The following is a 25,469-nucleotide window of genomic DNA, read 5'->3' as shown; positions in this document are numbered from 1 at the left end:
TAAATATGTGCCGACACCGGTGTTTTAGCTAGCAAAGTGGCGTGGCTGATGTGGAGTGAAGCCACATTAATGACAACGTGTACAACCATTGGAGATGTGAGCAGGACAGACGGAACAATTGACGGAAAAAGTGTGGACTTTATACCAGTTTTTAAATTGTGTTGATAGGCCACGTAAAACCAGAGTTATGATAAAAAAATATGCAATGTTTGGTTTTCTTCCTGAATACTACAGTTGTTTATATTTACTGCGGGAAGAAACGGTAAAAACGGCGTTTTATAAGGAAAACGCTCGAAAGCCTGTGAGCTAAAACAAAACCAAAACACCCCACCCTTTTCCATTGGTCGAAAAATGTACCATGTCGACCAATCAAAACATGGCATTTAGTTGTTAAGAAACGGGAGGAAGTTTTAGGAGTGAGAGGTGTTTTGAGATGTGAGAGATTTGCAACGTTTAGCGCAAATCTTGTGTAGTTAATGTGTAGTGTAGTCAATAGTTTTGTTGTGTGTGTCAGAACAATGAGGCGACTGCTGAATGTTACAGGAGTAACACATCTCCTGTTGTCAGGCCTGCAGGTATCAGGCTGTTGTTCTCCTTTATCTCATAGTGGACAGAAATTATTTTTTGGAGTGGCACAAATAATTTGTGTGGCATTAAATTAGATGCAGAACAGCTGATTGTTCTGTAAATTGTTTGAAATGTTTGTTTAAAAAACCGCATTGGCTGCATTTTTAGGTAAACAGCTGCAAAAAACTTTGTTGTTTGCAAAACTCAGTAACTTTTTTTGAAGAAGTAACTGTATAATTAATTGCCCAACATTGGTCATTATATACTGTATTTTGCAGGGAGAGAGTTACAGGACTCTCTCCCAGACCACAGACACATAATACAAGTCAGTTTTATTTAAAAACTCAAAAAAAAAAATGATTCTGGGCCTTCAGCCTTATGTTTGACACCCCTGATCTAAAGGCAGTCCAGATCTGAAGAAGAGCTCTGAATGTTCATCAAGAAGCCTGGAGAACTGTTCCTGAAGACTGCTGCCACTAAGAATTTGCACAAAACTGTACAATCTGGTCAGAGGACTAAATTGTAAATCTCAAGTATTTCTTTTTCTTTTCCTGCAGTGAGAAAATCTGTTAGAGGGAAAAAAGGGGTCGCAACACACGAGAGAGAAGATGCAGAAACAGAATCACTGCCTGCCGCTTCACTCGAGTCCTCGTCACTGGACAAAAACGTATCTGTACTGTCAAGTGACGACAAACCAGACAGCCAAAAAACAGAGGAGAAACCAGAGAGCCAGCCCGATGTTGATGCTGCCTCTGCTGGGCAACAGCAACAGCCTGAGTGTCTTGATAATCAGACACAGGAAGGACCGAGCAGGAGTGACGTTAAAGGTACGAGAAGCTGTTTTACCTCAAAATGTGCTGATTTTAAACCAACAAAATGTTTCAATATGATTCACTAAAGTGGATGATGGTTGTTTTCCACTTAGAATTTGTTAGAATAGAGCAAAACTGCAGCTGTAACTAGAGAAGTAAAAATATAAACTTGTTATTGGAATAGGTACAGTTTAATTTGCAGTCATCATTTATCATTTATTAGTCGTTTTCCTTTTCTTTAGCTGTCCGTAAACGAAGGGGAGCACTTATTGAACCCAAAGCAAAGCGATCTTGTTCTCAGTCTCCTCGCATCACAGACAACTTGGATGCTGACGCGTCCCTTGGTGAGAACGAAACATAAAATAATGACGTCAATTTCAAGTCTTTCTTTTCTCTCTTAAGTTATTTTGTATGCTTCTGGTCTTCTTAGGTGATGAGCATGTTGTCCAAAAAATGGGGCTTTTCTGTAACCTCTGCTCCATTTTCTACCTGGATGAGCAAAATGCTAAGGACCTCCACTGCAGAAGCCAGAAACACCAGGAGAACCTGAAGGTACCCACAAACTCAATTCAATAAGGAAAGATCATCTGAAGGAACTGAATGTGATTTATTTAGATACTTAAAGTAGGCAGAGGGGCGGCTGATTGGCTCATAGAAGGTGGTCAAGGACGCGATTGGAAGGAAGCCAGGATGTTAGCATTGAGTTACTGGCGTGAGAGAGAGGAAGTGATGTAAAGGAAAGAGTGGGAGCCTGAACTCTAAGGAAAGCAGGCAGATGAGTGATTAAAGGTCTTTCTTATTGAGGCTTTGTAATCGAGTGACTGCACAAAAACATACAAGTGGTCTCACCTTTTTCCCCTTTCTTTTATTTCCAGAAACATCAACAGAATCTTCGACGGAGGCCTTCGAGAATGTCGATGAGAAATTCTCAAGGCTCTGTTAAGGATGAATATAACTAGATTTTTTTGTGTTCTTTCCCTTTTTTATGAGAGGTGCAAACAAAACCACGTGTCGTTGAGATTTGGTGGCGAGTGACTCAAGTTCGTGGACAAGTTTAAAATGTAAACTTTCATGTGAGTAATTAGCACTCATGAACATATTCTTATAAGAAAAAAAAACTAAGAGCTTTCTTTCCTCTGGTTGCAGAAGGGTTTCAGTTGTATAGAAGTTGGTAGGAAGTCTGCTTGTTTCAGGTAATTCTAACAAAAACATGACATTTGTTTACTAAATGTTGGTTATTTTTAAGAGGGAGATAGGAGGATTACCCACATTTCACTCTTTAGCTAACCGGATGCACGTTTACAGTTGCGTGCTCCACTTGTTTAAGTCATGTGAAACAGAAAGGATGTCAGTTTTCAGCTTCATGTACTTTGCTGCTGTTAGAGAGAAGCATGTTGTGTAGATTTATGCAAAGCTAATATACTTTTTTCCTCTTTCAGTGAGAGAGAGTATAACTATATTTTTTTTTTTTTATGATTGGTTTGCTGTATGTCAAAGCTGTTAACTATGTTATGGTCACCCTGTAAATCTTTATGCACATCAGTGATGTTTAAATGCAACATTTTCTCCCTGCAAGTCACTACAGAAATATCTGTACACATTTCCTGTGTAACCTCGGGGAAAATAAAACACTTCCTGTTTTTTCAGCTTTAGACATTTCTGTCATTTATTCGATTCTGCTCCTTCTATTGTTAAATGTTTTTCACAAAGATATCGTATACATGAATGAATTCTTAAATACTGTAGTAGTTATTAAAATAGTATATAGGATTTGTGTAGCCATAAATATTTATCTTAACTTTTAATTGTATTAATACTGTATTACATCTGAATTTAATATCATTAAACACACAATCAAACGCAACCATTTTATTTTCACTTCACATCTTCTTTTTAGCTCTTGTTTCATCCCAATCAGTTACTAGAAAAAATCTAGTCTATCTGATGTAATCTCTTGAGTATACATCCACTTTTTTATTTACTCTTTTATAAAGACCAAATTTATGATTTCTGCCTCTTAGCTCAGTCTGGTGACCCTTGGATCACAGAGGTGACTGCGGCTCAGTAGATAAATTGAGTTGCCTACCTGTATGGTTGGTAGACCGGTTCCCCAATTACTCCAGTTTGGCAAGATACTGAAGCCAGAGGTGGAGAGTGTGTATACATAAGTGTTAGATGAGGTGCTTGGGTATAGAAAAAAGGTGCTATGTATGCACCAGTCGACCCATTTACCATCTAACTTGCCCTGCGTCTAAAACTCCTGCTGTACAAGGAGAAGCTCACATATTAATTGCTTTTACCACGTGACTCTTGTATTTGACTGTTTTAGAACTGCACACGTTACAGAAGATGCAATAAATAATCTCATAAATCCAACCGTCCCTCTTCCACTATGGGCTGGAACCTGCCAGCTCTAAAAGGTGGGATACACCCTGGACAGGCTGCCATGCTAACCGTAGTCATAGAGAGTTAGCTTTAACCAACCTGCCATACATGTCTTTGAACTGTGAGAAGAGACACAAACTTAGCTGTTTATTATTATTGTTATTATTTGTTGTTTTCTGATAGGGTAGAGGAGAGATGCCAGACTAAATTTCATTGCGCTTTTATAATGACAAAGTCTAACCTATTCTATTATGTGCACATATACCAGCAGTAATTGTAATGCAATCATCGCCTTACAGTTTATAATTGTTGTTAGTCAACAAAAGCAGAAGGAACCGCCCATTCGAACACGGCTCGTTCATTGGTCTAGCCCGTTGTCCGTCACTTCCTGACTCCTTGAATCATGTGACAGATGTTTTCGTTGTATCGTTTCCGCGTTTAGTGAGTGTTTTCGCCGCGTCATGTGGCTGTCAGTAACCCAAACCTCCAGCAGGGTCAGGGGTTGAAAGCCTCACACCGACTCCTCCAAACAAATCTTTACCGGAGGTCCGAGGAGTCTCCCAGCCGCCGCAGATACACTTCCCGCGGGGCGTTGTTGGAAGAAAGGCTTGGGTCCGGAGGGAGCGATGGCAGACGGGGAACGGTCACCGCTGCTGCCCGATCAGCACGACGGGACCAACGGCTTCTCTCCCGGTACAAGCTCGCACGGATATCTACCGAAACCTCAGAGTATGTCCTCTGTGTCCTTTTCACACCACCATTCAGAATACGAGCACTCATTAATAGGCTTCAACAGCGTGGTATTCTAGTTTGTTTTTACCTTTAAAGGTGTCGTGTTGTAAACAAGTGTTAGCTGTCAGGCTAACGTTAGCCGTAAATAGAGACATTATCACACAACTAAAGGGGATTCAACCCACACAAAAATGAATTTAAAAACCGATTTTAGGGTGATTTACCAATGCTAATGAGCACCTTTGAGCTGTCAGCGGTCTATAACAGATGTTAGGCATGAAAAACCGGGTGTTTGAAAGGCTTTTCATGTGGGTGAGTTTGATTTGGTGATTTGCATTATGACAAGGGGTCAGAGCTCCCGGCTGTCAGATCACTGTAACAACGCTCTGTGGTTAGTCATTTATCAAGCCTGAACAGCAAAAATCAGCAGGTTCTGATTGTTCTCATGTAAGGATTTGCTGCTTTTCTTTAGTGCATGGTATTGAACATTGAGTTCTGATGAAACAGGCATAAAGTAAAGTAATTTAAAGACTTCGTTTTGGACTTTTAGGGATATCTTGATTGTAAAATTCTCGACCAATACTAGAGATTACAAATAACAATGTGGCCAGACCATTTTTGTTGTGTCATTATTTCACTATTGTTGTGGGTTATGTACTTTTTTTCTTGTACCAGGAAAATATTAAAAATCACACAAATTTCCCAAACCTTTGAGTTGTTCCGCTTCAGCAGTTTGACTGATTTATCTGGCATTGCGTCATGAAACAATTGTTTCTCAGTTAGGGGGGAAAAAAACCTGCAAGTCGGTCTAGTGATCACCACAGCCTGCTTCCGATTAATGACTGTGTCATGCTCATGTGTTTTCAGTCTGTGCTTTGCCACAGGGATTTTTATACATGTTTTAAACATGTTTTGCTTCAGCATCTTCAGTCTGCTGAATGACAAATGTGGGAGCATGTTGGGTTTTTTTCTTCCTTCGCACCACTCTACCTCTGAAACCTGGTAGAACCAGTATTTTGGCATTGCTGTGTATTCTCAGGCACATGCAAAAGTCATTTAGTGACTGAAATGGAGTGAAACCACATGATGTCTGGCATCAGGTGTATGGACTGAAACTATTTCCCACCTGTAAATACCTCAAAACTAATGGTGTATAAACATTACCTTTTTTTCAGATTGGGCGACGCTCCCATTTCTGGTGTGAGATAATCTGAAAACCACTAACAATCAACCATTTCTTTTCATTTCCTATACAGTATCGATACCAATACAAAGTACTAATCCGTTACCAGCAAAATGCCAATAAGCTGTAATCCACAATGTGAGTGAAGAAACTGGATATTTTTTTTTATGTGTATGACAAGATCAGGCTTGCCTTGCTGCCTTGCTTTACTAACTTTAGAAAATAAAATGTGACAAATAAACAAGAATTTAGATTTACTGAATTCTTACTGAGCAGTAAAATGATAAACAAGGAACAAGATGACTGTTCTGTGCATGCCCGATCTCGTCTGAACTTGGAAGCTAAGCAGGGTCGGGGCCTGGTTAGTACGCAGATGGGAGATTTCTTGGAAACTGCAAGCTTTAGGGGCGGCTGTGGTTCAGGAGGTAGAGCAGGTCATCTGTCAGGTTTAATCTCCACCTCCTGTAGTCTCCGTGTCAAAGTATCTTTGGCCTAATTTGTTTTTCATAACTACATCTGTTTTTTGTTTTTTTTACATAATAAAACTCCTAAATGTCATATCCACTGCTTGTAAAAGGGAACTGATTCAAAACAAATAAGGACTCTTATTACTGCAAAATAATGTAGAAATCAAAATTATTTTGCAAAATTACTCCAGTGTGTATTTTGTAAATAAATGTTTACAAAATATACAAATAAATGCAAATATATATACATTTTATTTACATTATACAGTATTAAACATACATTATTAAACCTTTTCATTTCAATCAAGTAGATGTCCGTGAATGGTAAATGGCCTGTATTTGTATAGTGTTTGTTTTAGTCCCTAAGGACCCCAAAGCGCCTTACACAACCTGTCATCCACGCATTCACACACACATTCACATTGTAGCCACAGCCACCCTGGGGCACACTGACAGACGCGAGGCTGCCGGACACTGGCGCCACCGGGCCCTCTGACCACCACCAGTAGGCAACGGGTGAAGTGTCTTGCCCAAGGACACAACGACTGAGACTGTCCAAGCCGGGGCTCGAACCGGCAACCTTCCGATTACAAGGCGAACTCCCAACTCTTGAGCCACGATCGTGAACTTTATATGTCAGTTGACTAAATGAAATTAATATAAATACTTTAGCTAAGCCTGTCACAACCTGTCAGGCAAGGAAATTTTATGGTTTGAAGTTAAGGAAAATGATTGTGCTGAAGGACAAAAACCAGAGAACTACTGCAAAGCAGAATACAATTAATTTTTTTATGTGAAATTCGTTTATTTTAATAGTTAGCGGAAGGAAAAAAAATCATCATTGAAGTATAACTATGATTAATTGCCGAGAAGCAACTCCATATAATAACTTGCAGAAATAGTATCTCAGTTTCTGGGATTTAAATGAAACGTTTTTTGGTTTTCTTTTGTTTTTTTAACTTGTAAACTAAAACAATTGTTCTACTTTTCTGTGTGATCATGTCAGACATCACATGTCTGGCTTGTTTGTCTTTTTTCATTGCTCTTATCTCTGCTGTGACTCCAATTTCTCTCTCTCACTTCTCTGGTTGCTTCCTTGTAACTGTGACAGTCAATTGGTTTCTGTGCTTCCTGTATTACACTCACTGAGTTTTGACCCTTAACGGTGTCACACATAGATAACATTATGTTAATCAATATAATTAAACATACAATTTGCTGACCCACACATGAGTCAGTATAAACAAACAGATACACATCTAAATTCTGTTTGTGCACCTACTGTTTGTCTTGACCAAGCACAAAAGTGGTGATATTGTGAGCCAATACTTGTTAACGATAACGGTGTTTACTGAATTGCAGTGCTGTACCATTGCACAACAGATTCAATGAGTGAAAATGCAGAAATTTACAATCAGAAAATAGATGGCTCTCAGAAATACCCCACACAAAAGGGAGAAGCAGTTACACTGATCTATTAAGCCACTAGTTTCCTGATCAGTCTCATCAAGTTATAGTTAAAGATTTTATATATACACCACATAGACAAAAGTACCAGACCACAGATTTTAATCTTTGAATTCAAGTATTTTTGTTTCACATGTTTCTAAAAGCGCCGAACCAAGCAGTCTGCCTTTACAAATATTTGGTTTGGGAATGAGTCCTTTTAAAGAGCTCACAGAGTAGGACTCCACTACTGCAACAAATTCATTACATTTCTTGCTTTCATTAGGGCTTAGCAGTATAATACCAAAGTGGAAGAGTTTAGGAGCCACGGCAGCTCAGCCTCAAAATGTCAGACCGATGTAAAGTAACAGGGCGGGGTCACCAAGTGCTAAGGTGCATAGAAGGCTCTGCTGACTCATGAACTGCAGTGCTCCAAATCTCATCAGTGCATTAATATCAGCACAGAAACTGTGCGCTGGGAGCTTCATGGCATGTGTTCTCATGGCTGAGCAGCTGTAGATGTAATGTGTAGGTGAAGCAGTACTTCAGGCTATATATTTTCTGTATTTTTTCATGATAAACAAAAGATGTTGTTTTATTAGTGTTAATAAATACAGTGTTAATAAAACCTCTTCTTCGTCTTCATCAGGTTTTGCTCCGTTCCCCAGCTCAGTGGCACCAGGCGAGCCTCCACCCCCATACTCCCCACAAGGCAGCCCAGACAGCAGCAGTGCTCCGGTCATCAGCTGCCGGGTTTGTCAGACCTCCATATCTGTGGAGGGCAAGACGCACCAGCATGTGGTGAAGTGCAACATCTGCAATGAAGCTACGGTAAGAGGCAGATACAGAGAACTATATAGTCTTGATGTACCTCAACTACAGAAACAAGCAACATTTATTTCCTACAAGCTTAGATTATAATAAATGTTAAGTATATTTAACACAGAAGTCCATTTTCCTCTGCAGGGACTCTTATTTTTGTTGCAGCCTTATTTGAGATCCTATGTTGCTGCCTTGTTAAGTTGCTGTGCTACAAGAACTCAGTGCTTCTGTACACATTTCAAAATAAAAGTCATCTGGCTCTAGAATAAACCGGTAAACCCTTTCTTAATGGGGCTTTTATTGCGAAACATTCAATGCTAAACACCACCTGCACAGTATTTAAAACTCAATAAAGCAAAGTGGGTCTACATTAATGAGTCAAACACAACAAATGGAAAATGAAGATCTTGCTCATTGTAGTTATAACTGGTAATTATAATAACTATAATTAATTAGTTAGAATTAGTAAGGACTTGATGGAAGTGAATGGAGAAAAGCTGCACAGATAAAACAACTTTACCTGTTCGTTTTTAAGCATCTTTATCGTTTTATATGTGTAAAATGACTTATTGATATTAAGTAACTGAACAGTTTGAAGCTTTTTTTTATGTTAAATAAGACTGGCTGTTAATTTTTCCATCATTATTGGAGGCCCATCTATAAACTGACTATGGGTTGTAATTTGCTTCTTTGTAATTGCCTTAGTCACTAGCAGACTGCCATAGTGTCTCTTAATTTGCATTGATGTCACCAACTTGTCTGCAGATAACTACTTGCTAAGTGGTAGTGAAACTGATGACATTGACATTCAAAGTAAAATTTCAGCAGTAAGGCCCAACTTTTACTTTGCTTACTGCTTACATCACTTTGTTTCTGGTCTTGATGCTTAGGGCAGTTTTTCTTCTTGTAAATTTCCACCTGGAGCATGATGGGAAATAATCTCAAAAGGAATTTAGTTGTTGTCTTGCAAATGGTGACCCTGTAAGATCAAGTCTTTCCAAATTTTTATATTCTGTGACGTAAAACTCTGACTTGTGGCACACTTTTAGATGTGCCTGACTCTTTTCATTCAAAACAAAAAAAAAAAGACAGACTGTTATCTGCTTGAAAAATGAAGAAAATTATCTATTAATCCACAAAAACATTTGACAAGAGTAATTGAAACCAGACTTTGTATACCAAAAAATAGTTAATAGCTTTTTAACATAATAGAAATCTGTACTTGCGTCAGTATTTGTTGGAAAGTTGCATTGGTAAACCACAAAATATCGGCGTGTTGTATTGTCGTTCACTTCTCCTTTCGTCTGATGAAATCAAAAGTAAAACAATTTAAGAACCTCACATTTGGAAAAGCCAAAAGCAAATGTTTGAAGTTTCTTATTCTTCTATCTGTGTCTTCACCTCTCTGGTTTCAGCCCATTAAGAATGCTCCTGTTGGAAAGAAGTATGTCCGCTGTCCTTGCAACTGTCTGCTGATCTGCAAAGTGACGTCGCAGAAGATCGCCTGTCCAAGACCGTACTGGTGAGTCAGGAAAAGAAACAGAGGCTGTTTTTAATCCATCTCAGCTTTAACACGTAATCACACCACCTTTTCCAGCCGTTCAACAAAAGCAAGCATTACGTGGTGTTAAGAGACTGTTGAAGGTACCCCCTTTTTGCAAAATTTCAGTTTTTGAAAAGTTATAATAATAAAAGCAAAAATTATAAACTCTAGTTATATGACACTTTTATTAACAAACATTTTCATATTAAAGCCTGAAACAGAATTAAATATGTTTAAAAAAGAATAGAACAGACCAGATTTTATAAAACAGTTCTGGAAAAAGCCTGGCATTACTGGCGATTTATGTTCCAAGTGGATATCTATGCTGGGCTACATTATAACCAAAAACCTCTCTGAAGCCCTATGATGTAAGCCGGTGTGCACCTACCTGTAAATGAGGTGCAGCCCAAAGCTGTTATTATTGGTCTTTTCAATACCATTGAGTTCTCCTGCGCATTTCCAGCTACTTTTTAGCCGCAGTTTTTAAATCAATCAGTGAGTTTATAACACTTATCATCTCAATATAAGGAACGATAATTATAGCTTCAGTATTCCCAGCATTTTATTTGTTTCTGTAACACTCACACCACATACAAAAACCAGGACATGACCTCCCCAGTACAGTTAATGGCGTGTTTTGACCCTTCAGTATAAAAATTGGTAAAAGATGTGGTTTGATGACTATTATAATAGCATCTGGGTTTTTCCAAGGGTAGCTCTAATAAGCTGTTTATACAGAAATCAACCTCACTAACCTCTGATGCAGACGTGGTCATTTTGTTCTATAAGCAGGCCTGAAGTATGAAACTACTCAGAAAAGAGAAGCAAGTTTACTCCACATAGGTAAACCGTAAATCGTGGCATCACTCTTCCCTCTTGAAGTCTTGATTTTTGCCCTGACGGCAACATAATGTTCATAAATCTCAAGCTCACGGCTGAACGAGCCTCCTGGTCTTCCTTGTCTCGCGTCTTCATCCACTGAGGTTTAGCAGAATGACGACCTGACATCAGTCAGACTGGAACATTTCCTGCTGCTGTCATCTTCCATTACTGCTGATTAAGTCTGTATCCAGTACTTTTTCAGTGTAAGCTGCTCTAAAGGCTTTTGCTGTCAGCTCTGAGAGAACAACAGAGATTAATGAGTTAGTTAGGTGTGTTGAGCCGAAAGTCATGAAGGTGGACCTCTTCTTCATATTTTGATTTTCAGTGTTTTAGTTTAAAATTGGCTCTTGGTGTCCCATTTTTAAACAAACTAACAAATCATGAATTAGGGATGTCAAACATAAGGTCCGGGGGGCCAGAATTCTGCTGGCAGAAACTTTGGAGAAAGTGAAGGAGGACATAAATTTGGGGGTTTTACAGTTTTACAGCTTTTCCTACTCATAAAGACCTCCCCCATGGCCATGCAATACTATTCATTAATATCGCTTAAATAACAAAAAAAGTTCCTGTTTGGTTTTTGGTTTTGTGTTTGTTCTCCACTATTTCTATCTATAATTAAATTTTTGATTTTGACAGTGGGTCTGCAGTGAAAAATTGGTACTTTTGTGAATTAACAAAAACTAAATATATATAGATAATAAAATATAGGTCAGTCTGAGTAATGAACTACCGAACAATTAGAAAACAAAAAAACCCTAAACATTTATTTATTACAGTTCAAGCTGAAAGAGTTGTTCTTTGCTACAGAAACATCTCTTTATCCTGCGAAAACCTGAGAGGTACTGGTGAAAAATGACTTTCCTTTCATATATTTTGATGTTAGAGTGATTAAATGTGTAGCTACACCTCTTTGCACTGGATAAAATGCAAGTTTCCTCAGTCCAGCCCTCTTAAGATCACATACAGTGGGCTTTATGTCACCTATAATGTGAAATGAACTTTACATTCCTTTTCTAGGTTGTCTCACCGAGATTTTATGTTTTTTTTATTGGTCATTCCAGATTAAGTCCAAGTGAAATTCCCGCCTGACACTCTTAATCAGCTGGGGACTTTTTGTACAGTAACTTTAGTATATTTCCTCATTTGTTTATTTACTATAATCACTTCCAGTTACAGTTTTTCCAAGTCACACACCTTCATAGTACACAGAGCTGGCTTTAAATTTTTCAACTTTAGATTCACACCCTTTTTTAAAAAGCTAAAAAGGTGCTTTTTGGACAAACTTTGAAATAAGCAGTAAAGGCTGTTCACATGTGTTTATGTTAAATCAGTGTTTTCTGTTCCCTGGCAGTAAACGCATCATCAACCTAGGTCCAGTCCACATTGGAGGGGACAGTCCTGAACCGCGGCGTCAGCCTGTTGGCATCAGAGTCATCTGTGGACACTGCTCCAACACATTCCTGGTAAAAGTCACACACTCACATGGCTTATATTACAGCTGACAGTGCCAGTTTTACTTCTTTATGCATTTATTTACTGACATCTACAGAATTATTTGCCAATGTACTCTTCTGCTTTACCCCCTGATAGAGAACTGTAATATATGCACACACTGACCTTTTCATTTCCTCTCTTATAGTGGACGGAGTTTTCAGCCCGCACTTTAGCTCGATGTCCCCACTGCCGAAAAGTGTGAGTATGTCAGATGTTCACTTTCTGTGTGTGTGTGTGAGGAAGGTAAATAAGTGTTTTGCATTTATTATTGAATTATTATTTTTTGACTGTCTCTCGGTTTGATTTCCAGCTCTTCTATTGGTTGGCGGTACCCCAGAAGGAGGAGCCTGCTATGCTTCCTGCTGTTTTTAATCTTCGCCGTCTCCACCGCAGGACTTTTGGTGTGTATTTGTGGGCGAAGATGTTGGAGTGATGTTAACTTTTAAACTGTTGGTAGATCAAATTGTATCCTTTTTTTAAAGATGATGATTAGGATGCCAAAAGCCAAATCATTTAACCAGCAGATGTCCTACTGCTGGAAATTTTAGGCAAAAATAAACTCAATAGCCATTTTATTACGTAAACATAAACTTATTACGTAATACTCTTTAGCCTTCAAAGCGGCCTTAACTCTTCATAACATAGATTTAACAAGCTATCAGTTAAAAACACTTCTATCTGCTTCAAGGTTCAACATGTTGTGTGCTCAGAGGTGCTCATCTATATACTTAACGAGTGATTATCTGGGTTTCTGTTCCCTTCCTGACTACTCAAAACAGTCTGGCCATTCTCTGACCTCTGACAGAGAAGCGTTTTCTTCCACAGACCTTCAGCAAACTGGATATTTCCTCTTTTTCACATCATTCTCTGTAAACCAGAGATGGACATGTGGGAAAATCCCAGTAGACCAGCAGTTCTTCAACAACCATGACACATTCAAAGTCACTGTCATCACCTTTCTTCCTCATTCTGGTTCTCAGTTTAAATTTCAGCAGATTATCGTAACTATGTCTACATGCCTAAATGCAGTGCTCTGCTGCCATGTGATTGGCTGATTAGATATTTGCCTCTCACCATTTAATTTTGGTTATTACCTTTTATTCATTGTAACTATTACTGTTAATAATTAATAAATTAACTGTTAATGCTGTACTTTAATATTTTATATAACCTAATTGTAAACTCTACTTTTGCACAAAAGGCAGATTCACAGATGCTCTTTTTGTTCACCTTTATATAAGTGACAACAAAAAAACTGTTTATTCTGTCTTTATTTACACCACCAGCAGTTACATTAAGAAAGAAACATGATTGTCATTCATTTCAAAGAGAAATAACTTTAAAAAAGTAGATCACACACTGCTCAGATGGCTTCAGAAAAGCCTTAATTCTCAACACTTTTTAGGTAATTTGGATGACATTTTTCAAGTCACACAAAGCACAACATCATACAAAAGGTCACAAAAGAGAAAAGAGGCGCAGCACTAGCACAATAAGCAATAATATCATTGTAATTGTTCATAATTGTGTTCAATTTATACCCAAAGTTGCAAAGCAGCAGTGATATTGCATGCTATCCCTTCATGTGTCCTTCAGTCAGCATGAGCTTTCGTTAAGTATTCCCTTCGAAAAGCTGACAATTTAAACATGGTGTAGATTAGATTGAATCCACATATATAGTCGTGGTGGCGTGTGGTTAATATGTATTTTATTTTGCTGATTTTGTGGCTTCATTGAGTGTTCACTACAGTAAATAATTATTTGTGAGGTGCAATTGCTAACTGGAATCACAAGTGGCCACTTTCAAAATAAAACATAAATTGAGAATTTTATATGACCCAAATCATTGAAAAAATTAAAAAAAAAAAATGTCTCCTGTTTGCTTTTGTGTTCAGGTCGGCACCTGGAAGCCCGCCAAGAGCTCAAAAGGGATCTACGTGTCATGGGTGCTCCTGCTCCTGCTCACTTTGTTCACCATGGCCAGAACAATCTACTGGAAGTGTCTAAAAATTAGCGAACCCTTATCCAATGTCACATAGAGGGAGAAAGCGGGTGAGGAAGGTGAGGAGGCTGGTGTATGAGGAGGAGACATTTAAAATAAGAAAGTAAAGCATTAGATCTCAAGTGAGGAAAACGGTGAGTCCTGACATCAATGAGGGAAGAAAAGATGGGGGAACAGTAGATATAAAGAAGGAAGGTTAAAGAAGAAAATGTTTTTTAACATGTTAAAAACATCAAGTTCCTACCAAATTGGGTTAGAAAATATAAACATACACAGAGGCAAAATTCACATAATTCAGTTAAATTGCAGAGCTGTATGTGATTGTGACTGTGATTTTTGAGAGATCCGTACATTTTAAGCAACAGTAGATAAGGACACTCCTAGAGTGCAGTACTCCACCAAGGGCAATACTTTATCTTGGAGTTTAAAAATAAAAGTAATGTAAAGTTTTAAAGGTTCCTTCTTTTGCCAATCCTCTACTGCTCTGCCAACAACAATGAAGATCTCTGTTTAAAAAAAAAAAAAGACTTCTAGAACATCTAGGCGTTAATTCAAACATGAGGCTGAACTTTTGCGCAGATTACCATGTTTTCCACTGAAGAGGTCCTTCAGTGTTTGCCAAGACCATAAGCATGATTATGGAAATCAAAAATGTATTCACTTTGTTATTCCTGACTAAAATGTCTCAAGTAAATGAAACCCCAAATAACCGATCTGGTTAAAGAGAATATTCTATTTGCCTAAAACGCTTGTGGATGGTAGCCAAAAAGATCCTCTATGCAAGAGAAAAAAAACCCTAAAATACAATGTGGACTGAAGGGGGTGTTTTAATTATAAAAATAGTAGTAATCAGACTGGGTAGATCAGGCAGAATAATTTAGTAGTTACCTTTTTTTGCCAGCCACCAGAGGAGCAAACGTTCCCAAATTTGCTTTTAAATTGATCCAAAATGGAGCAGAACCAGTAGACGCTTCTCTTATTAAAGGACTAGTGTGATATTTTAAGTGAGACTGTGCACTTTGAAAATTGGGCAAGAAGACTGATATTGCTCATTTCTGTGTGATAAATAAGAATTTCAAGAATTTACAATGAGCATATCTTACTTTACCGTAGCATAGCTTTGCGTAAATGTAAATGAAATGCTGAAAAAGATTAAATTAAAAGTTGATGTTGTGCAGGGTATTAAGTGTAGGATTATTTGTTTACTATCATTTTTTGGTAGCCTTGCATATAGCCGAGCTAGCTGTTTGCGTTTGTTTCCAGTCTTTATGCTAAGCTAGAGCTAGCCAAGCTATTTTTTTCTTTATTTGAAGCACTGACAGGAGACTGGCATCAATCAACAGCAAATTATCCTGTTTAAGGCCTCAGTCACACAGGATGGCACACCAGTTGGCAGCCACCTGGCAATGACTGGCCCAAAAGGAGTTGGCAAGTGGTTGCTGGAGGTTGCTTAGTGAAATTTATGCTGTGTTATCTACTCCACTAGTGTTAGTGGAACTTGCAAAAGTGCAACACACTCCAGAAAGAGGCCTTGCACCGTCAAAGTAGAAGTTGTGGCTTTTGAAACATATTTGTTTCAGTGCTAAGCTTTTACTTTGAAGGGGAAAGGTCTCTGTTTGTGGGGTGTCATACGTTCGCATGGTTCACGAATGCTTGTCAAGTAGTTTATGAGATTTTGCAGAAGTCAATCTCTCCTGGGTATATTAGAGGAAACTGCAGTGATCTGTTAGTAGCCACAAGGAGATTTTTGGTCCAGCAGCCTGTTTGCGACTGATTTCACCCAGCACCTCCAGGACAGGAGGTTGCCGGGGGGGTGACAGACTGGTCTGTAGGCCTATGTGACAGAGGCCTAAACAAATTAAAGATGAAGAATTATGCACAATGAATGAAAGTCTCAAAGCAAACAGTTTTTTATAATGTTTCAATGTTTAATAACAAATCCACGACCAAACTATGAGAAGTACTTAAAGGACCTTAATTACAACATAAAGGCAGATGGCATCCGAAGGAACCATGTGGACTAATCATTAAATTTAAACTTTTAAATATGTTTGCTGAGGGACAAATTATGGTGCGAGTTAAAATTGTATGTAAAAAGTGCTTTTAATGCATACAAATGAAATGATGGAACAAGCAAACCAGTGGAGACTGATGAATGATATGAAGAGGGAAGTTAAGTTGTAGCTAATAAAGGGTTCACATGAGGAAATGATTATGGAGGGGCATTAACATGAGATTAAATAGCATATGTTTCCTTTTATTTTTTTTGTCATGTTGTGTAGTAGCACATCAGCATTCTTATCAGATCTTAGACAGGGTGTTTGGGGCATTTGATGTGATTTTTTTTTTTTTCTGTATTTGTTTTAACACCAGCTTTATTTTGTAATGATTCATGTCAGAGAAACTCAGTTTTTGTTTGATGAAAGGATGGCATGTTTGAATTTAGTGAAAATATCAATGTGACAGAGCTTTGATATGTGTGTACTGTTCATATTCTTCAAAGTTGTCTTTGAATCACAGGTTTAAAACACTTGATCCACACGCAGGTTATTTTATTTATTTATCTGTTTTATTTGAATCAAACTACCTTCTCTGACATTCTAGTAGAACCTGTTAGAGTGTCTGTTTCTCCGTGGAAGTGCAAATATATCCAGTGGATGTTGATTATTTTAGACTGTACAGAGTTGTCAAAGCTGTCTCTTCCCCCTCATGGCTGATTAATGTAAGTACCTGCTGACTGTGAAACATGTTGCACTACATTGTACAGATGAGCAACTCCTGTATCTTTGTGTCAATGTTATCCTGGTGGATGGAGTTGTTTTGTTTTTGGGTTTTTTGGGTGGGGGGGATGCAAAACTAAGTAATACTTTTAACAACTTCCTCTGACTCCAATGTGCCTCTTATTTATTTACATATATCAGCTATTAATAATATGTGTCTCTCTTTGTCACAGAAAGTTATCAGAGTATTTAGGATGCATCGTAATGTCTTAAATACCCGTGAAACTTTTAGAGTTTATGTTAGTTTCTTTTTATGGGGGCATATGGCTTATGAACCGAATGCCACACCACAGCATTTACAGTCGAATCTGATTTGCATGCCCATTCCTGGTTTACACTGTATATGTATTTTGTGGTTTTCTAGTCATACTGGCCACTCAGTCAAATTTCAGAACTGCCTCAATTCTTGATGATGTAGATTCAACAAGGTGCTAGAAACATTCCTCAAAAATCTTTGGTCCACGTTGACATGACATCATCACACAATTGCTGCAGATTTATCAGACATACATCCACAATGGGAATCTCCCAAAGGTGCTCTGTTGGGTTGAGATCTGGTGACCGGAGGAGATTTGAGTACCATAAACTCACTGTCATGCTCAAGAAACCACTTTGAGTTCCAACCAGCCATCAGAAGATGGATACACTGTGGTCATGAAGGCATGGACATGGTTAGCCATCAAGGAGGCTGGGGTGTTTAAACAAAGCTCACTGGTACCAAATTCTGACCCTACTATTATCTGTGTCCAGTTTTGGTGAGCTCCTGTGAATAGAAGTAGTAGCATCAGTTTCCTGCTCTTCATGTTCTGGCTCACAGAAGCGACACCTGGTGTGGTCTTCTGCTGCTCTAGTCCACCTGCTTTAAGTTTTGCCTGAAGAGATGCTATTCTGCATACTTTACCTGTAATGAGTGCTTATTTGAGTTTCTTTTGCCTTCCAATTGATTCAATCTGGCGATGTTCCTCAGCAATTTTAGACCACTTTGTGTTTAGAGTAACTTCATTCACCTTTCTTCCCTGTTCTGATGCTTGACTTGAACTTAAGAAGATCATCATATCATTATGTGATTGGATAATGAGACAGTTAAATTATACAGGAGCAGATTAATGGCCAGAATAAAATATTTGATGCTTCAGCTGATTGTTAATATTGATACACCAGTTTTCATCAGTATAAGAGAACAAAAAAGTCAAGCATCAGCTGACAGTAGTCTAAAAACACAGCAACAGTTTCATGTCAGTAATAAATGTATTCGTTTTATTGGTTAGTTTTATTGAAGTAATAAACTCTTGGACTTTGACAAAACTTTATGCACATTTGAACTTTACTCTCTGTGCAGAACCAGTTCGAAAATTGTTTCATAAGCAACCATCAAGAATGAATCGAACAATTGCTTCTATTAACTTAAATTAAAAGCCTACATTAAACGGACGGATAGATGAATGGATATTTATGAAAGGTATGCTAAAAAACAAAACTTGGTCTTATTATTCGTATACATTGAACATGTTATGTATTTAACACAGAACGCCACAAGAGGTCAGAAGAGCAGTATCTTTAAGTTAAATCTGCTGTCTTTAAAGCATTACCTGGAGTGTGTGTTAAAAAAGAAATGTATTGCCTGGAATATTGGTTGCCATTGGTTTGTCTGATATTCTACATCATAGTTACCCCAAAGGTTCATTCTGTTTATCTGGAAATAGCATTTTCAGTGGGAGAAACGTTTCGTCACTCATCCAAGTGACTTCTTCAGTCTCAGCTGACTGCAGGTTTCCCCAAATCTTATAAACAGTACATTTGCATAATGACTGAAACCAGCCCACTGAAGGAACAATGGGCTGGGAGGTCAGTTCCTTAATCTTAATAATACAAATTCTCATGACTATTGATCAGCAACCACTGACCAAAACCCACTGATCAAAGCCCACTGATCAATGGACATGAGTGCCTTGAGTACCATTCACAGAGAGTTGGGGAATGGCTGCAATCACAGCATTGTAAGATGGCGAAAGATGTACCCTTAGGCCCCCTCCTCGATTCAGAGATGGTCTTAGATGGTCAAAGAGGTATAAAATAATGGCGTACTGATCATGGTAAGAAGTCCATTTGTAGACATACAGATATATGGTGATTCTTGCTTGTGTTATTTCTAAAAACACTAAACAAAAACCCAGCCTGTGATAAACGTAGAAGTCTGTAGTATATTTGATGATGCCAAAACTTTGTATAATACAATAATACTATACAGTGATCCAGCTACAGTTATAGACAAGCTATAAATAATGTAATATGTAGGGATGGGTACCGGTATCCGGTGCCATGATGGCACCGGTTCTGACATAAACGGTAGTAACCAGACCGAAAAGCAGCGCACATTTCGCTGCTTTATTTCGGTGCTTTTTTTTCCTGAGCTGTGATACACTTTAGATTCTAGCCAATCATTTTACGTTTCCGAGGATAGTAGGCGGGGCCAGGTACGTACATTCTTTTAGAGCAGAGCTACAGATTAAAAATGCCCAAGGCAAAGCGGTCAAAAGTCTGGCTGTACTTCACAGCAAAAGATGCAAACTCAGCAGCCTGCAACAAGTGCTTTAAGCTGATACTGTGATACTGTCAAAGGAGGTAACACCTCGAACCTGATGAAACACCTGGCGACGCATAGCGGGTTTTTTTTAAAGCCGAGAAATGCGCCGTATTTGATAGCTTGCTGCGAGACCTCACACCGAGCACATCTACTGCGGGTGTGGTGCCTGTTATCGGACCCGGAGTTAGCAACATCCCCCAAAAACACGAAGAGTAGAGTCCTGGCCCCTAGCCCTGCCAGTGTAGCAGAAATGATGACGGCTGATGATGGCAGCAGCAGCCGTTCTTCTCTGCGTGAGTAGCTTAATGTTGTTCGTGTGTAATTTACGTTGAGTAGGCTAACCACGTTATTACATTAATGCATGTAAGGTGAACTAGCAAACATCATCATAGCTACATGCGGCTGTCTTCTTGTTTGATGGCAGATACTCCCTTCACCCTGGCCAAAAAGGCTAAAATGACCAAAGAAAAAGTGGAAAACAGCTAAACATGAGAGGTTTTTGGACAAAGTTTGTGTTTTTTCCATTGTTTAAGCACTGCTTCCAGCCAAGAGTGATACCATATATGCCCCATAGCTGCAGAAAAGGCTAACATTGTTATCTTTTTACAAAAAAACAGCTAAACATGAGAGGTTTTTGGACCAATTTTGTGTTCTCCATTCTTTAAGCACCGGTTTGAGCACCGTTTAAGCACCGGCACCGTTTCAAAAGTACCGGTTTGGCACCGGTATCGGATAAAACCTAAACGATACCCATCCCTAGTAATATGTGAGTCTATTTATTTCTATTTATAGCAGTTATTATTCATCTTAACTTGCATATACAAGTAGTTATCTTCACTGTGAGTCTCATTACTGCTAAAATTGATTTGAATTGATTTTCTTCAAAGTCGGACAGACATTGACTCAAAAATTTATTTCCCCCACCCCCTTTTTTTTTGCAGCTGTCTACTCAACTCCATCATGGAAGCCAGCCTATGAAATACCATACCATAGAACAGCGGTCCCCAACCCCCGGGCCTCGGACCGGTACCGGTCCGTGAGTCGTTTGGTACTGTTTTGGTATCGTTTTTTTGTTATTATTTTGTTATCGTTTTTATCGGGTCTTTTCACGTGAGTTATGAATAAATCTTCTTTTTTTTCGGTACTGGTACTAGTTTTATTTTGTTGTATTTATCCGCGACACCTTAAAGGCCGGTCCGTGAAAATATTGTCGGGCATAAACCGGTCCGTGGCACAAAAAAGGTTGGGGACCGCTGCCATAGAACAGCACACGTCTGTATTTGGATGTATGCACATGCTCAGTTCTGTTTAAGTTAAATGTTTGTATAACTGTAGCCCACTTTATCTCATTGGGTAATATTGTAGTTTTACAGAAGCTTGACTAAGTACTTTGAAGCGGCTTCCTGTACAATGTTTGTGTCTGTATCAGTCGAAAACATGCTTCAGTAACACTTCAAGGTTCGACATTTAGAATTTACACGTATTATTAATTGTGCCAGGGATAACAGATGAGACGTTTTGATCTTCTATGTATATCATAACCTATACTTTGCTTACATCCGTCTCTCCAAAGAATCTCACTCCTTCTCTCTTCAGTCTCTATCCCTTCTCCCCCTCTCCAGCTGCTGCCTCAGTGGGATGGGTGTAGTTTAGTGCCGCGTTCTTCCCGGATTGTCTTTCAGTCTCTCGCGGCTCAAATCCCGCTGAGGCCACTAATGGCTTAAGCCTCAAAAAATCTGAAATGCTTGAGTCCTGGATCACCCTACCCCTGGGATAGCTGGAAATCTGAAATCAAGGTCAACTGGAAAATATACTTTATAGAAAGCTGCAAAGATTTACTGGCTATTTTTTCTGTGTGTGTGTTTTTGGTTTTTTTTTAAGTATTTATCATGTAGCAGATTGGGCTGGTGATGTTCTCCGGTAACATATAATACTTGTAAATGTGGATCTGCTTCTTCAGGATTTCATCACAAAAGAAATACGAGCACTGGATTTATTAAGGAAGCATTACATTTTTATTTGTAAACCTGGAATTCACAAAAATTCCTCTTTTTCTCTCTTAATGTTGGGATTGTTGGATGGATCAAGTCTTAAGGACTCAAAACTTTCTATCTTAAATAAAAATTGTGCAGGTGTGTATGAATGTGGTTAAACACAGGATTAAGTAAGGAAGTGTGAGCTGCTTGTGCCTCTGTTTGTGTGCATAAATGTGTATGGATGTTTATAGCCATGTTAGAGGAAAAGAAGGACCAAGGTTCTCCAAAACAGAACAAACCATCAAAGATCAACAGCGGCAACACCTGTCACTCGACATTGGGTAAAACCAAGCATATCTCAAACAGCAGCAACACCTTCAAACCTGCACACGGGTGAGAGAGGAAAATCTTTGTTTCTCATTTTTTTTTCTGTCTGCAAGAGACAAATGCAATGCATGTGTGCATTTTGTATTAATAATGCCTTTACCTTTCATATGTGTGGAGAAAATGTGAATATGCAACAAAAAAAAGTTTTAAAAAGTCATACAATCACAGCCTGGATAAATGTTAAAAAACATTTTGCTAAAAAAAGAAATGTTATTTCTTTTGTTAGAAATAACATTTCTAACCAAATATAATGTAAAATCAAGATTAAAAAAAAAAAAAAAAAACTACCTTTGTCTTTTTAAAACATTTTTTTATTGTGTGACTTTTTTCAGGGGGTACAAATACAGAGAATAACAGTACTAATGATGAATGTTGAGAAACAGTCAACCTTAAAATCCTGCTAAATGTTAGTGAAGACTTTTATCCACAGTCTAAGGCGACTATATTCTTGTATGCCACGTGTGCATATGGAACAATTAGCAAGTGGGAAATAGTCCTTTGGTATTAACCCTGGCTCAAACAGCTCTTACAGCTAAAGGAAGACAACAACTGCACGTGACAGGGCTATGCATGTATATGTGGGTGTCCCATCTGTCTAGATCCAAGTATTTAAAAGTTTTATTCATGTGTGTACATGCATGGTACCACCAAACATATGTTCTTTAGTTGATGACAACAATGAATTCCCTCAATTTCGATTCCCATTTCAATCAAATCCAGGTAGGAGGAGATGAATGTAAACATCTAATACCCAGCTGATATCACTGCAAAGTAAAGAGGGCAAAGAGAATATAGCTCTGTAGTTATTCAGTGAAGTGGCCTAACAAAATGTTGAGGCTGTATATGCTAGTCCTACTTGCTGCTACAGACATGTCTGAGAGATGTTTATGTGAGTCTTAAGATTAACTGCAGTGGAAGATTCCAGATTTGTTTGCTATATTAGAACAAGACATTGACTTTGCTCCAAAATCTGGCTCAGAATAGCCAACTTGGTGAAGATGTTCCTTTGCTTGGTGTGAAGAAACTATGGGCAACTCAAGATGTTTGGATAGAAGTTGTTAATTGTAACCACCTATTGTATCTTCATTGTTACCATAGCAGCTGTTTGACAGTTTGACTTTTAACTGGATCCATTAATGGTCAGATCACAATGTCTTTACCTTTCATTTGTATCACCATCTCTTTTCTCAGCATTTCATTCATTATTCACCCATTCACTCATTCACTGCAGTTTGCAGCCTTTTATTTCCATCAATGAAACCCACTCATTTGGTCATTCGTCTGTTAATTCATGTATTCACTCATTCACCCATAATCCATAAGTTTTACATTTATGTGAGATCTATAAAACATTCAAGCTTGAAGTACTGTACTGTTTTATCTAGACTTTTAAAGAATAGAGTCATCCATCCATCCATCCATCCATCCATCTTCTTCCATTTATATGAGTCCTGGGCAGTCTAAACAGAGCTTCAGTCTGTCTCCCAGATTGCCGCCTTCATCTCTTTCAAGGTGATATTGCCAGCCAGCCCAGATACATAATCTCTTATGTATCTGAGAGAGCCTAGGTTCTCACCTATGAGGCACCGGAAGGCATCCAAGTCAGATACCCACTGAGAAGTATTCTCTAATTCCTGACTTAAAACTATGCCATCAAAACAATTCTAATTGATTTTAAGGGACAGCTAAGAAGACTGCAGGTGCTCCAGTTAAATGATAAAAACACATATTAAAGTGTTTTCTGATCTGACACCACTATTTCTTAGGCCTAGGAAATCTTGCACAAACCAGCAACCTATCAGTAGCTGTGACTAAAATATGAAGCTAGAAACTGTATTATAACGATAGTTTTTAATTAAAATATTATAAAAACATAGGAAGGTAAAGAAAGGTAAACCCCAGATACTCATGTGAGAAAAATAAACAAATTTTGCCATAATATACAACTGATATGAGCCCATGGACAGAAGGGTGGGGGTCCTACTAGGCCGACTGCACTTGTAAGTGAGAAATAGTCATCTGTATGACTTTGATGGGCACATCCATCATAACAAAGCAGACCTCGATGGTCTTCTTTGTCTATTGACTTCAAGTCTCTATAAAAACACAAAAACTGCTTGGTGTTGCTGGTGATAGCCATGACCAAATGATTTTTCTTTTCTGGTTGTCTGTATTTTTGAACATCAATTTCCTCAAATATGGCACAAATGTTTGATGTTCATTTTTACCCTAAATACCCGAAATTCTTTTGAATGGGATATATTAGGAAACCTTCAAGGGAATTTTTTTTAAAGAGTAATTGGACTGGTTCTTATATAGCATTTTTCTACTGTAGCTGAGTACTTAAAGCACTTTACACAGCTTCTCTCATTCACCCATTCATACTGAAGTGCTTTTTATCTAACACATGTTGATGGATGCATCAAAGAGCAACTTGGGGTTACCATCTTGCCCAAAGATGTATGACATGCAGACTTGACCAGCCAGGGATCAAACCACAAAGCTTCCGATTAGTAAATGATCTGCTGTACCTCCTGTGCTACAACCTCTCCATTATATTTAGCACAAATCTTTACTTTTAAGCATCAGATTTAAGCATCAACTAATGATGTTTTTTTTAATGAAGTTCAACACAACCACATAAAGCACAATTCTGGAGACAAGTTAAGAAGGTCTATGCTAATTTCATCCAAATATATGACAGGATAAAATAAGAAAGGGATGGCACTTTAGATCCAAAGAGATCCCGTCGAGAGAGTGCCTTGGATAAAGATATGTGAATCTGGGAAGTGCCAAAAATTAGGAAAAGTGGTGACTGTGGTCATCTTTTACTCTTACATGGCTTGATGCTGGTTAGGCTAACTGTGGTGGGACAGATTTGGACAGATCAATGATGATTAAATTGCAATTATTATATTTTTTAGCCACCAGGTGGTAGACCTCAATGACACAAATTTTAACTTCTTTACAGGTTGTGTATTGACTTGATTTCAGTATTTATTGTGCTATAAATCTGTTTTTAACTCTACTAAAACATCTCAAATTGCTAAAGGCTGCACCATCTGTTTCTGCTGTTTTCTGTCAGCTGTTGCTCAGGTCATGGACAGGTGGTGTACAGTGGGTTTCTCAGAGCTTCTCTGGCCATGTGTGCCCAAATTAAAGCTGTCAGTATGCTATAAAACTAAAACCAATTATCTATAGGAGGCTAAAGAGCCAGAACTGAGCTACACTCCTTACCTTTACCTTATCTTACCTTTTCCATCACATATTAAGCCACTGATATAAAAATATTGACTAATTTACTATGTTTAGATTATGTGATTATGCAAGATACTGAAATCTAAGCGCTCCTTCAGTTCAAAGACACACTGACCTTATAGCAACATTGTCTAAGTCACATGCGCATT

At 38.3% G+C, this 25,469-nt stretch overlaps 2 protein-coding genes across 6 annotated transcripts in view; both read left to right on the top strand.

Annotated features, from left to right (window-relative positions):
• The window catches only part of LOC146390491 (uncharacterized), a 43,208-nt gene extending 40,183 nt beyond the window's left edge, over nucleotides 1-3,025 (top strand). For all 4 annotated transcript variants that reach the window (XM_084923537.1, XM_084923540.1, XM_084923539.1 and 1 more), the window contains 4 exons: nucleotides 1,125-1,394; nucleotides 1,622-1,723; nucleotides 1,810-1,931; nucleotides 2,255-3,025. In XM_084923537.1, the coding sequence (XP_084779663.1) occupies nucleotides 1,125-1,394; nucleotides 1,622-1,723; nucleotides 1,810-1,931; nucleotides 2,255-2,338 (578 nt within the window). In that variant the 3' untranslated portion in view covers nucleotides 2,339-3,025. The remainder of the gene's footprint in view (nucleotides 1-1,124; nucleotides 1,395-1,621; nucleotides 1,724-1,809; nucleotides 1,932-2,254) is intronic.
• Nucleotides 3,026-4,139: 1,114 nt separating this feature from the next.
• Nucleotides 4,140-17,215, top strand: LOC146390490 (type I phosphatidylinositol 4,5-bisphosphate 4-phosphatase-B-like). 2 transcript variants are annotated; one of them, XM_084923549.1, is made up of 7 exons: nucleotides 4,140-4,457; nucleotides 8,242-8,423; nucleotides 9,830-9,936; nucleotides 12,191-12,302; nucleotides 12,479-12,531; nucleotides 12,644-12,734; nucleotides 14,229-17,215. In XM_084923549.1, the coding sequence occupies exons 1-7, from the start codon at nucleotides 4,391-4,393 to the stop codon at nucleotides 14,370-14,372; spliced, it is 756 nt and encodes a 251-aa protein (XP_084779675.1). In that variant the 5' UTR covers nucleotides 4,140-4,390; the 3' UTR covers nucleotides 14,373-17,215. The 2 variants fall into 2 exon arrangements, with proteins under 2 accessions (XP_084779675.1, XP_084779674.1); XM_084923548.1 differs by having other exon boundaries at nucleotides 4,145-4,493.
• Nucleotides 17,216-25,469: the final 8,254 nt, after the last annotated feature.

Source organism: Perissodus microlepis, chromosome 3 (genome assembly GCF_051167445.1).
Source record: "Perissodus microlepis isolate ML-2025 ecotype Zambia chromosome 3, ASM5116744v1, whole genome shotgun sequence".
Taxonomy (NCBI): domain Eukaryota; kingdom Metazoa; phylum Chordata; class Actinopteri; order Cichliformes; family Cichlidae; genus Perissodus; species Perissodus microlepis.
The sequence above is the reverse complement of the archived record's forward strand: the minus strand, read 5'-3'. Positions and strand labels throughout refer to the sequence as shown.

Coding starts and splice junctions, on each gene's coding strand:
- LOC146390490 (XM_084923548.1), top strand. CDS start 4,391: ATGGCAGACGGGGAACGGTCACCGCTGCTGCCCGATCAGCACGACGGG. Junction 12,303..12,478: donor ACTGCTCCAACACATTCCTG/GTAAAAGTCACA, acceptor CCTCTCTTATAG/TGGACGGAGTTTTCAGCCCG. Junction 12,735..14,228: donor TCTCCACCGCAGGACTTTTG/GTGTGTATTTGT, acceptor TTTTGTGTTCAG/GTCGGCACCTGGAAGCCCGC.